This window comes from Bos indicus, chromosome 2, assembly GCF_029378745.1.
Source record: "Bos indicus isolate NIAB-ARS_2022 breed Sahiwal x Tharparkar chromosome 2, NIAB-ARS_B.indTharparkar_mat_pri_1.0, whole genome shotgun sequence".
Classification (NCBI taxonomy): domain Eukaryota; kingdom Metazoa; phylum Chordata; class Mammalia; order Artiodactyla; family Bovidae; genus Bos; species Bos indicus.
Window position 1 is genome coordinate 126,699,250 of NC_091761.1, and position 12,524 is coordinate 126,711,773.

Consider the following 12,524-nt stretch of genomic DNA (forward strand, 5'->3'; position numbering starts at 1 on the left):
AATGACAACTGCAAAAGGGAAAGTGCTGCCTTTAAAAGAGGCACTTTGCCCTCAAAGAGGTGTGGCCTCCAAGAGGTGTGGCTGTTAGGTTTTTCTCTAGTGGGAGTTACTATCAAACCACAAGCCAACTGTCTATCATTACACTGCACTTTGAGAGGACACCAATGATTGGTCGACTAAGAGAGCAATATTTGAATTTTAAGAAAAGACCAAAACAACCTAAGGTCTTTACTTCAGAGAGAAAGATAAAGCTTTGTCAGAAAAAACTCTGAGTCAGCATCAGAGATTAGGCACGAGAAACCCTGTGTTGGGTAAAACCTTGACTTCCCTAACTGGTGTTAAGTTGCTATTAAATTCTTCAAGAAATTAGCCCCCATTTGAAAAGATACGTAAAAACTATGTGAAAACGCTTTGTAAACTGCAAAGGAAATGGCTAGCAAATAGTTTAAAAAAATCCCAAAACTCTAAACATAAAGCAAAATTTACTTGCCTGCAAAGGCTATACCAGGAGGTGGTAGAGTTAGAAGCAGCCACAATTTTGACCCCTACTTTCCTACTCATCACTAGGTCACATGTAGAATTAATGTTTTCTGTCTCTAATTTTCCCTCTGCTATTCCATTGGACCATGAAGTACACTGCATCATCTGTACTTTGTTTATTTTGGAGAAGACATACATAATAGAACCTGTAAAAGAAAAGAATGGCTCAGATGACTTTTTATATACAAAAGAAACCATAGACTCAACTTAAAAGATTGAAAAATTACATTTGCTTAGTATATTTACTACAATTCATTCTGAGTCTGATATGCATCCTCAGCTGAATGAGACAGAAAGAAAAATGAAAAAAAAAATCATTTATTTCAGGCAATCCAAATTCTTCTAATACAGCAAGCTTTAAAATTTTAGAGACCTTGAAATATTGAAAGAAACTCCTATAATTCAGTCATCCTTTCCTCAGTAACAGCTTCTATTATAGAAAGTTTCATTTAATAGATAAGGCTGAAAAAATATTGCTTCAAATTTTATATGCTGTATTTTATATCTATGAAGTAAAGCATTACAGAACTACTCACAGAGCCACCAAAGCAGCAATGTAGAATTTCCAGGGAATTTTTTGTTGAAACGCACTTTATTTAAAAAAAAAAAAAAAAGTCATGAACAATAAATTACAATCATTTCCCCCTTTTATAAATTCTTCATAAAATATATTTGACAATTTTAAAAGAAAATTTCAAAAGTTGCTTTTGTTTTTGAAGTGCTGATGACTTATTTTTTGACCATTTTGTCATGCTGGTGAATTATTTGTAGCTGCTACAATAGTTTGATTGATAAACATTTTACAGTTAAAAACAACAACAACAACAACAAAGAGGAAAAAACAGACCAGCAGAAAGAACTATTCAGTGTGCTATTTATCTGACACTTAACACTTACTTCATCATAGTGACAAAGTATCCCTTAGCACCAAAAAACTACAGGAACCCCATCCTTCTAAGTGACAACTAGTGCAAAATAACATTCTAGGAACTAACTGTACAATCCCATTGTTTTAACTGGCCACAGCTGCCTATAAGCTTATTTGAAATATTTGGTCTTTTTTCAATTAAGACAAATTTCATAAAACACTATAAACCATGGCAAGAGACTCTATGAGGAACAACAGTTTATTGAGTACCTATTATGGGCAAGGCACTGTGCACAGACTCTTGCTTTCATTTTTCCTCTAAGCAATATCCAGGAATTTCCAAGTATCACTTTATTTCTTACTCCTTGCTGGAAAAGCCCATGGCTACATGCCATTTTTAAATTGTCATTTTATCAACTGATCTTTAGTGCTGAGCACACAGTAGGTACTTAATAAATACCTCCTGACTGAAAGAATGAAGACAAAGAATTTACTATCATTTTTCTTGGTATCATAGGCTATTTAGAATACAGGGACTTAATAAAATTTCAGAAGAAACTTCCTGATCACCTCACATCCTTACCGCCAATGAAAGGAATACTTCCACTTCACAGGTAAATTAAAATAGTTTTCAAAATAAATTATAATTGTTAACTATTTTAAATGAGGTGGGACCAAAAGCTATCTACTTAGGAAACCATGACATGTAGCTATTTGAAAAGCAAATGAAGCATTGGCATACCATCACCTAAGTCATCATGAATCTCTGCTGAAGTGCCATGTTATTGATAAAACATTGTAATGCTTTTCTACTTCCAGTAACTCAATCTACTTGGCCAGATCTGTGTTCTACTAATTTGGTGATCCAAAGGGTCAATTATCATGAAGTTTCAGTGTATTTCCACCTCCAATTTTGAAAATAATTCTTATAATTATTAGCTTGGAAGTAATGTTAAAAGTACATCTTTTTTTTCATTTAAGAGGTTTTAAGTAAAACCTTTTCAGTCTAAATTTTAAACTTCACACCAAGTAATGCATAGTTCAGAAATTTTATGTACTCCAATTTTTTGTGCTTTTTCACCTTTTATAGTCCCCTGAACACATTTTAAATAAGGAAAAAATTATGGTAGGAATATTCCAAAAATTGTGGAAGTTCAAGAAAACTGAGGAGACTATGTGAACTATCAATGATTTCAATATTCTAATACCTTTAAACTTTTTTTACTTTTGACCAAAGATTCTAGTGCTTTATAAAGATTAACCTATATACAAATGGTCTTAAAGTATTAACAACCTTAAAGGCTAATGATCTGTTTTAGGAAAACTTTCTTCCTTCAGATTTGAACTATCTGCATTTATAGGGGAAAAAAAAAAAAAACTGGAGACAGCCATATGGGGTTAAAAATCAAACTGACCTCAAGAAGAATAATGGTCTCAAGAAGAATAATGGTCTATTGGTTCTTCACATAGACCATACCAAGTGATTGTATAAAACTGATAACCTCTCTATTTGAAAGACATAACTGATGCCACGGTATTTTACCCATTTGCCAAACTGTATAGGTATCACCTCCCACCTTAGAAAAAGGTGGTCAACACTGAATACAACCATATCACTACCATTACTGTGTCAAATTAGACAAGCGAAAACAGCATTAGGGCCAAAGTGAAAGGAATTCCAGTGATTAAACATGAGACCATATTAGAGCAGGCAATGAAAGGGTAGAACTCATTTGGTTTCTTCAGCTTTATGCTGAGGCTTAGACAAAGTCTTGAAAATAAAAAGTTAATATATATCAATTACTATAGTTTATATACAGCAAAGTTTTCAGAAACAGCAGAATCCTGTGTTCAGACTTATATTAGATTGCAGATGCTCAAGTGCAGTCATGTTCCAATGCAGTGGTTTAATTGGTTAATTAAATGCTTGGTTACCTAAAACCTGTACCACATTGATTGCACGGCTAATTCAACTCCTGCAGCTATAGGGCTCTGGAGAGCTCAAACAAACTTCAGCAGCTTTGGATCACTTACTTTCACTTACATTTAGCCAGATAATTTTGGACTCTCCAAAATGATGTCTTAAAAAAAGCTGTATAACATTATAAAAATAAAAACTTAGTATGATTTCATTAGAGGGAGGGACAGGGTAGGAAGAGGGAAGGTTCTTTTATTTTTCATTACTGATTTCACCAGCAAATCTCAAAAAATCCAAACCTACATCAAATAATTTAAACAGAAGTGGCATTTTTTTTTCATATGGAATGCAAAATGCACACATTCACATACTTACATATACATAAATATATACATATATGTTTCCTTTACAAAGCTTCAAAGGTTGCATTACCAGCATGCAAACCTTTTTTTCCATGGAAATTCCTAATACTGACAAGGAATGTCTAAAATACTTAGAGACATATTTCCAGAAAACTGGACTCTTCTTTTCTTGGCTCTTATAGAGAATTTTCCTGCCAAACTTCTACCAATGATCATTTTAAAAAATTTACATCCACATTGGTAATACACTTTTAAAACATATTAATAGAATGGCCAGCTTGGACTTAAGAAAAATGAGAAAAAAAAAAAAATCCCACAATAAAATCTAAACCCTTAAAAGGTGGAGTTTAGCTTTTTATATTCTTTTTCAGCCACATTATGTTGCATCACTGTTAAAACAGAAGCAGCATATCATCCAAGATATTTGCAAATAATATATGTGTCACGTTTCCCAGCTGTTATCTTTAAATGCAATTTGTACTAATCTGAGTTCTAGTTCAAAAGCATCTGGACGATCCTGAGGGTTTGCAGCCAGCATTTCCTTAATCAGTTGTTTCATTCGCCCATTCATAGATTTTTTCTTCACAGGAATGAGAAGTTCCATTTTGGGATTTTCCAGAAGTGCCTCCCCAACAGGCACAATCTCAGTTCCTTGTTTTACATAACTCCCCAAGAGTTCCTTCTTTGTCTCTGTGTCTATGAAGGTGATCCTTTCCAGCATTGCCCAGATGATAATCCCCAGAGCAAAGATGTCAGCTTTTGCTGTATAATGTCCCTCCCACACTTCAGGAGCCATGTAGAAATCTGTTCCACAAGCTGTAGAAAGGAAACACTTGTTTACACTGACAGGTTCTTCTGGATTCTGCCCAGATGCTGAACAAACTTTACTTAGACCAAAATCAGCCACTTTCAGTGTAGGTTCCAAGTCACTGGTATCCAACCTGCTTTGAGAAATCAGGATGTTATCAGGCTTCAGATCTCGATGGATGATCTGGTTTTTATGCAAGAAAGCCAGGGCACTGCTCAGCTGAAGCATGAAGCTGGTGTTAGTTTTACGATTGGGTTTCCTGGACAACAGATACTCATTCATATCTCCTCCATCACAAAAATCCATCACAAACCACAAGTAATAGGCGCTTCTGGGATCAAAGGCAATTTCTCCTTTTAGTGAAGTCTCTACAAGCTATAAGAAAGAAAAAAACAGATTATAATCATCTGCATGGTTTATATAATTCAGCTGTAGAGAAACAGTCACTGGTTGAATTAGTCTTTAATTTTAATTGGAAATTCCACAAATATTTTATTTGTTTAGTGCTTTCATATGTGCATTTTATTTTAAACTTTAGTACTTCAAACTGTCACTTTGTCCCTAATAAAAATACACCAAATTTCTAAGTCAAGAGGTAAAAACTTCATTAAAAATAGTTATATTTTGAGAAGTGTTCAACTCCTTGTACATTTGCTGCATGTGTCAATGGAGCTGAATTCTAACTGGCTAGCTAATAGCTTCCTGAAAAGATCAAAATTTCAGCACCTAGATCTGGTAGATTGCCAACCGGGGTATAAACATCAGTTAGGACATTCTACTCCATAAAACTGCCTGAAATCTACTTCTCGCTTATTGCACTTACACTATCAACATAATCTGTGAAACTAAGAGAAAATTATGAAGGAACAACCAGTTGTTACAGAAATAAAGTGCTCCTGTAGTCACTGATAAAACTAAAGACTGACATCATTATTGTAAGAACTTCTATAAGCAGAATGCAAATATGAAGGCTATCTCTATCAATAGATGGCTTCTAAAAACCAATTTATAAAAATCACATATGCATTTTGATATAAAAATTCAAAACTGAGCTTGTATATTTGATACAAGCTGAAAATCTAGAATAAAGCACTGTTTTACTTATATCATTATCTAATTATAACTCCCCTACCACCTGAAATTCAATAATCTCAATTACTTCACTGAACATGAACTATCATTTTCAATTACAGTGCTTTGAAAGCATTTGTCCTATGGTGTCCTTTTCAGGCTCACAGGCTGAACAGAAACTCAGTAGGGAAGGTGAAGAGTTGTTGAAGAGTGAGTGATCTGCTATAAATCTACTAGTATTTCCTTTTGTCTTTTCGGTGGGCAGAGGCAAAGAACACCTCTCCATGCTGTCTCCCCCACAGCAGCCATAACTGCAATGGTCTGCAGAAGTCTTCTTTGCATGCGTTTTCTTTGTTGCATGTGTTTGCCACTGAGACAGAAAATGAAAGAACAGAAAGGTCCAGATCACACAATTATTTACCAGGTGCACTGTTACTAAATATGCTCAGATTAAAGATGAGCATCATCACTCTTCCGTCATGTCCTCTTTTCATTCTCAAAAGCAAAATTCCTAAATAGCTTTCAGCAATGCAGAGTTCCAGCATTCAAATAATGGTTTAGAGTAAAGCCAGATAGTAGATATTTTAGGCTTGACAAGCCACATAAGGTCTCTGTTCCATATTCTTCTTCTTAAAAAAAAAAAAAAAAAACTCTTAAAAAATGTAAAAACTATTTTTAGTATCCAGGCCATACAAAAACAGGCCGAGGGCTATAGTTTGAGGGCCCCTGGTTGAGAGCTACAGAAAGACAGAGCCCAATCTGCTTACTGTCATGTGCAGAAGATGGCAGCCATTGGCTGTCTTGCCTAAAGTCCTTTAACAGCGTCCCTGTTCTCTTAGGCTATAGTCTAAGCTCTTTAACATGGGCTGTGGGACCCTGTGCACTCTCACCCTGCTGACTTTTCCAGTCTCAACTAAAACAACTCTCCTTGCACACTGCAGTCTTTTTATCTTCTTTCAGTTCTTAGAATGCTTCCTGCCTTTTGCTTCTAAACATTTGTATGTACAGTTCGTTCTGCCTGGGAAGTTTTCTCATTCACTCACCTGGCTAATTCCTCTTTACCTTGCAAGTTTCGGTTGAAACAGTTCATAATTCCTGAACTCCAGGATTATGTCAGGTTGCCTACTACATGCACCTACATCATCCCGTACTTTTCATTCATGACACTCATGATAAGTATACATATTGGCCATAAAGTTTCTATGCATAAGATGTGTCCTCTGTTAACTGTTTGTTTTATATTTCTTCTAGGTAAGGTTTTTAGCTATCAGGAACTGACTGAATGATTCCAACTGAGAACAAGAAAGATATCTAGAAAAACATGGAGGAAAAAAAATGTAGAGAATAGTGAAGACCATATGTAGAGACTCTGTTGTCACACTATAGATTTGTTTGGTTTTACCACGTGTAAATATTGGTTGTCTTCACTAGTGTAAATTTAGAGAGGGCACTTGTTAATGTGTTGGTGAATGTCTGGTTAACTAAATAAATCTGTAGAAAATATAATTTTATTAGAGTTGCTTACGACTGAGTTCTTCCTATATGCCAAGTACTGTGTCTGCATCACATCTTATTTTGACAAGTCCCATGGAAGGTAGAAATTATTATTCCTTACGTTTGAAGATACAGATGCTGGGAAAAGATGGGTTGTTTATCCAAGGTCATACAGCTAGCAAAAAATGCCATAAGTCAAACACAGATCTATCAGGCCTTAAAAAGATGAAATAGATTACTAAACAAAAAGGTACTTTAGATTAAAAAAAAAAAAATCACCAAATCAAGGCTTTACATCTTAAAGCCTTGAGAGATTAGCTAGCTAATACCTAGTTATTATAGTAGTTGCTCCATCTGGACTCAAGGATATCATCAGCACTAAGCCATATGTTTAAATATCCTCGCATTTATAGTTCAATTATGCATTTTAGTCTCCAAAATTCAAGGCAAAGTCCAGCAAGGTTCTAGCTACTTTTATGTGGAATGCGGTAAGAATGTTTCCAATTTTTTTTTATCATTGTAACTTATCTAATAAGCACTTCTAGATGAATACAAAGTAAAACAAATAAAGACTAAATAGTTATGTTTATATTCCCTATCTTGAGAGAAATTAGGTTCTCAAGGCTGCTATTTTTTCACCATACAATGAAAGTTTAGTTTTTTAATTACATAGAATAATGTGTTTGTTCTGTTGTTCCTAGAACAAAAGCTTTTGCTGTTTTAAAACAGCCTTTTGTACCCTAATGGTAAATTCTGAATTTAGAAACACTCGTGGAAAGTTGTTCATGTTCCAAGAATTACTGGACTTAAGAAATTTTGCTCTGGCCTTTAACTAGCTATGTCTGAAGTATATTTTCTCTTCAAGTACAGACCTACTAGAGATTTTGATATATGGCAGAAATCAACCTTAAAAAAAAATCACACTTTCTGTTTTCCTATATTAATGCTTTCCCCAAGTCTACAGAAGAGTAACCTGGAGGCAAAAGGGTAATCTAGAGGTTATAGGGCACAAGTTTTAGCTGCCAGATAGTCCTACATTTAGCTCCCAATTCTGCCACTTGCTATGTGATTCTGGATCAATTCATTATCTATTCTAAGCCTCAGTTTCTTCATTTATAACGATGATAATAATAGCACATTTCTGACAGGACTGTTCTGAGCAGAGTATGGAATGAGTAGGAAGCCAAATGTTAAGTCGTTGGTAACATTCAGGTGCTAAGCCACAAACTCCATGAAAATTCAATGGAATTGCATGGTTAGGATCTTAAACAACCTTCTAAAACATGAATATGAGTTCATGTCAGTGATAAAGAAAAGCCCAATTACCTATGGGTACTGCTACTGGTTGTAGAGTTTTCCCTTTTCTTCTGTCTTCAGTTCCAAAAAAACTGATTTCAAATAAGTGAACTAATTAGACTCTAGTCTCAATCACCTCTCTAGTTCCTATGCTGTCCCATTCCTATGCAGATTGGCAAGTATCGTGGCATAACAGGTGGCTTATGTTATTTTTAGGTATTTGCATCACAGGTTTAAATAAAACCTTGTTTTAGAGGAAACATCTACTCAGTTCTTGGCAGACCCCTATCTATTCCTAACGACATAAACACCTGCACTTAAAGTAGAAGTTCATCTGACTCTTTCATTCCTCTCACTGCTGACCAATGCTACCTTCAAATCATTTCTATTTCCCATTCAACCACACATACCTGTAAATAAAGGGAAGAATTAGAGCCGTGGGACATCTTTTGCACCATCCCATCTTTTTGTAGGATGCATTCCTCCAAGTGAATCACATTTGGATGTTGGCTCTTGATACTGCTTAGTGCCCAGAACTCACGCAGGGCTAGTTCAACGTTTTCAGGTGCATGGCATCGAATTTTCTTCACTGCCACCCGTGCAGAGGTCTTTCTGATGACTGCTTCATATACAACACCGTAACTACCTCGGCCTACCTCCCGTATTAGATCGTACTTTGGCTGGCTACTCACCATCTTCAAGGTCAAGGTTTCTGGAAAAATGAACAAAGTGCTCTGTTGAAATTAAGTATACCTACTGGCTTGAATTTCTTCTTATGCACGATTTAGTAGTTATCATCTGTCTCACTGTCTGCAGTGCTTGAACAATATTTGCTATACACTGGGCAAATGTAAATATTTTAATAATAGTAACACTACTATTTAATAATAGTAACAGTAATGTGGTACTTACCATGTATCAGAAACTGTCCCAAGCACTTTATATATTAAGCTCATTTAATCCTCACAACAACATTATGAGGTAGAAACTGAGCATAATAGCTCATTTTGTAGATGAAAAAAACTAAAGCACAGAGTTTAAGCAACATGCCCAAGGTCAAACAGCAAGTAACTGGTGAACCTGGGATTTGAAACCAGGCCATCATGCTCTGACAACCTCTTACATGAACTGCTTCAAAACACCACTGCTAAAGATAAAACAAAAAGTTCATATTCTTATTTACTGATCATGAAAAAACAATCAAAACTCCTGCTTCCCCTGAAAACTGATACATATAAAAGTTCCTAAAAAATGGCAAAACTCAGTTAGAAACACAAACACCTGGCTTAGGCTTAGATACTGAGACTGCACACAAGTAAAAATGAGTAGTTATTTTTCTTTTTTAAAAGTAAATGATCAAACTACACATATTCCTATTTTAATTTTATTTCCTTATTTCTTGCAAATAAAGTTTGTGGAGAAAAATGTTCCTTTACAGATAAACTAAGTTACTTAGAATATGGTTATTGCTCTTCTTGTTTCAACAACAGCTATTTAGATCTAGGACATTTTTGCCAATGAAAACTCTCCTGCATATTAAGAGGTTCTCTGGCAGAGTTCTTTGGAATTCAACTTGATAAATCATTTAAAGGCAAGGGCAAAGAAAGGCCTTGCGTGGAAACACGTGTTGAATTAAGAGTTTGAAGAGTGCCTGCTCATTCTCCGAAGACTGTCAAAATTCTAATAAGCTTCAGGAACCAATTCTCATTTGTAGAATGCCAGCATGGGCAAGAAAAGTTACCTGAGATTGTACAATTTTTATAGTGTACGGTTTAGGGGAACACAAAGCGACCGACAAATAGAGCCTGTCAAGTTGGGACCAGTCATTTTAAGTCGATAGAACAGATTTAATAAAGAAAATGAAAGCTTCTTAGATTGCTTTTAGTCCCACTTCCTCTAACTGGACACCGGTCTTCAAATTCCTACAGTATTTCCGAGCGTCGGATTTCCTGCCACAGAATTCTCTGCCCCAGGTACACAGTGGACATTCGTTCCTGTCCTCCGTGGATCGCCAATTCCTAACCTTCTCAAAGTGGTTCGTGCCTTGAAAGCTGCCCCATACCCCCCTGACTACGTGGGAAGGAGGGTGTTTGTGAAGTCTTTGAGATCCTGGGGCAAAACACAGCGCGGTGATGCACACCGTGCGAGCCTCGGGAACTCGGGACGGCATCCCCCCGGGCCCTCGCGCCTCCACCCGGCGCTCGGACACTGGCCGGCCCGGCTGTACACCTGCTGGCGCCCGGGAAGGGCCAGTCCTGGGCAGAGGTGTAGCCCGACGCGGCGGCCCAGGGCCCCGCTCATTGGCCAAGTATCAGGCCCTCCCCCTCTTCGGCGGCTTCCAGAGAAAACCCGGAGGGGATCCTCTCAGGGCCCTTCACCCGGAGGAGGCAGTCCAGCAGTTGTCCCGACTCCTCCGGGTCGGCGGCTAAGGCCGGGGCCTGGGGAGGAGGCCACGGGGCAGAAGAGGAGGCCGCGGCTGGGGCCGGTGGCCTGAGGGGTGCGGGCCGGAGGCCTGAGGCGCGCGGGGCCTTCCTTGGGACGACTCCGCTGACAGCTCAGTGACAGGCCGCCTGGGGCGGGAGGCACGTGCAGGGCCCTCGGATCTGCAGCAGGGCCTCTCTGCCGAGCCGAGGGGCCAGATTTACCTCAGGGTAGCCGCCGCCGCTTCTCTCTCTCACGGGCTCTGCAGGCCGCCATTATCGGGGAGCTCGCGCCTCCGCTGCCGCGGCCTCCAGTCAGAGGCCGGCGCGCGCCCCCGTGGTGCGCGCGGACACACCCCCTTACGCCTCGCGGCCCCGCCCCCCTCCGGCTTTCCGTAGCGCGACCCGGGACGCCGAGCGCTGGTCCCGCGGGGCGCGCGCCTGGCGCTCCGCTGGCTTCCCGACTCCCTTGGCTTTCAGGAGCCGGGGGGAGTCGCGGAAGGGGGTTGCGCGCTCTGGAATGCACCACTCGTGCCTCCTCCCCGCGGGGGTGACCGGGAGCGGCAAGGCCACTCCACGCCCGGGGGCTCGGTCGCTCTCCAGCCGCAGCGGGTGCCTGCGGCGGGAGTGATTCCTCAGCCTCAGGTCCGGGCTGAGGGAAGTTCGCGCGCCTGGCGCGCCTCCCCTCCCCCGCTCCGCCCCCATTTCTGACTTTACCGAGCTGCGGGAAGGTGTGCGGGGTAGCTGGGGCGGAAGGCCTGGGGCATCTTCTTACGCGCCGGGCTGGGATGCCTGCGGGACGCGGGCCTCTTCCGGGGCCCCGCGGGGAAGCACGGCCCGAGCTGGGAGGCCTGGCGTCCGCCCCGCCGGCAGGGAGGTTGCACCTTTTGTCAGAGACACTGAGCCATATTTGCGCGCTGTGCAGTTGCCGAGGCGGCGGTAGCGCGGGGCTGGGTGCGATCATCTGGGAAGACGCGGTCCCCTGCCCCGCCGGCGCGGTGGTATCTCCCTTAAAGAACCCGGCGCCTCATTGTTCCGAGGCTCTGCAGCCGGGAGACGGGGGCCACTTGCCCCCGGCGTGGAGGAAGGGGCCGCGGCCTCCGCGCACGCCCTGCCTGGCCGCGGCACCCGCGGGCTGCACGTGGAGAGTCGGGACACCCCCACCCCCCCCCCCAACCCCTGGCCTTGCGCGGCTAGCGGCCGAAGTCTGGGCCGGCCTGGACCGAGATTAACAGCGAGGACGGCCGTGCAAGTGGCCCGACGGTCAGCCTGAGTCACTGGGGCCCCGGACTGCCGTTGGCCAGATGCAGGCCCGCGTTCACCAGACAGCCAACTCTGGACTGTCAGTTGCTCAAAGACCCGGACCGATCGGTCATTCAGTTAGTGTTTCGGGGATCAGTAAGCAACCGCCAGAATCGTCCATTCCTTCTTCACGGATTTAATCCCCACCTAGTGTTTGTTCCTCCTCCCAGTGCTGTATTAAGGCGTGATGCGCAAAGAATCCCTGTTAACTGCTCTCAAGGGTCAACCAATTACCCATTTTATTTTCTGTCCTCCATTTGTGGGCCTCCCGAATGTCTGGGATTGGGTTAGATCTTTAAATGATCTTTCTTACTCCTAAAGAAACTCCACAAGGGAAGGGCTTATTACTAACCCTATTTTTACAGGTAAGGACGCAGACCTTTGCATTCTTTGATGGAAAGGTGTTTTTTTTTTTTTTTTTTGAGGGGGCACTTGCCTTGAATAC

General features: G+C 40.7%; 1 protein-coding gene across 2 annotated transcripts; it reads right to left on the reverse strand.

The window, feature by feature from the left end:
- Window positions 1-845: 845 nt before the first annotated feature.
- On the reverse strand, window positions 846-11,910 carry PDIK1L (PDLIM1 interacting kinase 1 like). Of its 2 annotated transcripts, none has more exons than XM_019980801.2 (3): window positions 11,495-11,910; window positions 8,768-9,069; window positions 846-4,871 (listed from the first exon to the last, which is right to left on the reverse strand). In XM_019980801.2, the coding sequence occupies exons 1-3, from the start codon at window positions 11,739-11,741 to the stop codon at window positions 4,131-4,133; spliced, it is 1,290 nt and encodes a 429-aa protein (XP_019836360.2). In that variant the 5' UTR covers window positions 11,742-11,910; the 3' UTR covers window positions 846-4,130. The 2 variants fall into 2 exon arrangements, with proteins under 2 accessions (XP_019836360.2, XP_019836365.1); XM_019980806.2 differs by lacking the exon at window positions 11,495-11,910 and adding an exon at window positions 11,003-11,142.
- Window positions 11,911-12,524: the final 614 nt, after the last annotated feature.

Coding starts and splice junctions, on each gene's coding strand:
- PDIK1L (XM_019980801.2), bottom strand. CDS start 11,741: ATGATCGCACCCAGCCCCGCGCTACCGCCGCCTCGGCAACTGCACAGC. Junction 9,070..11,494: donor GCACACCTTCCCGCAGCTCG/GTAAAGTCAGAA, acceptor TCATTTTTCCAG/AAACCTTGACCTTGAAGATG. Junction 4,872..8,767: donor ATTCTTCCCTTTATTTACAG/GTATGTGTGGTT, acceptor TCTTTCTTATAG/CTTGTAGAGACTTCACTAAA.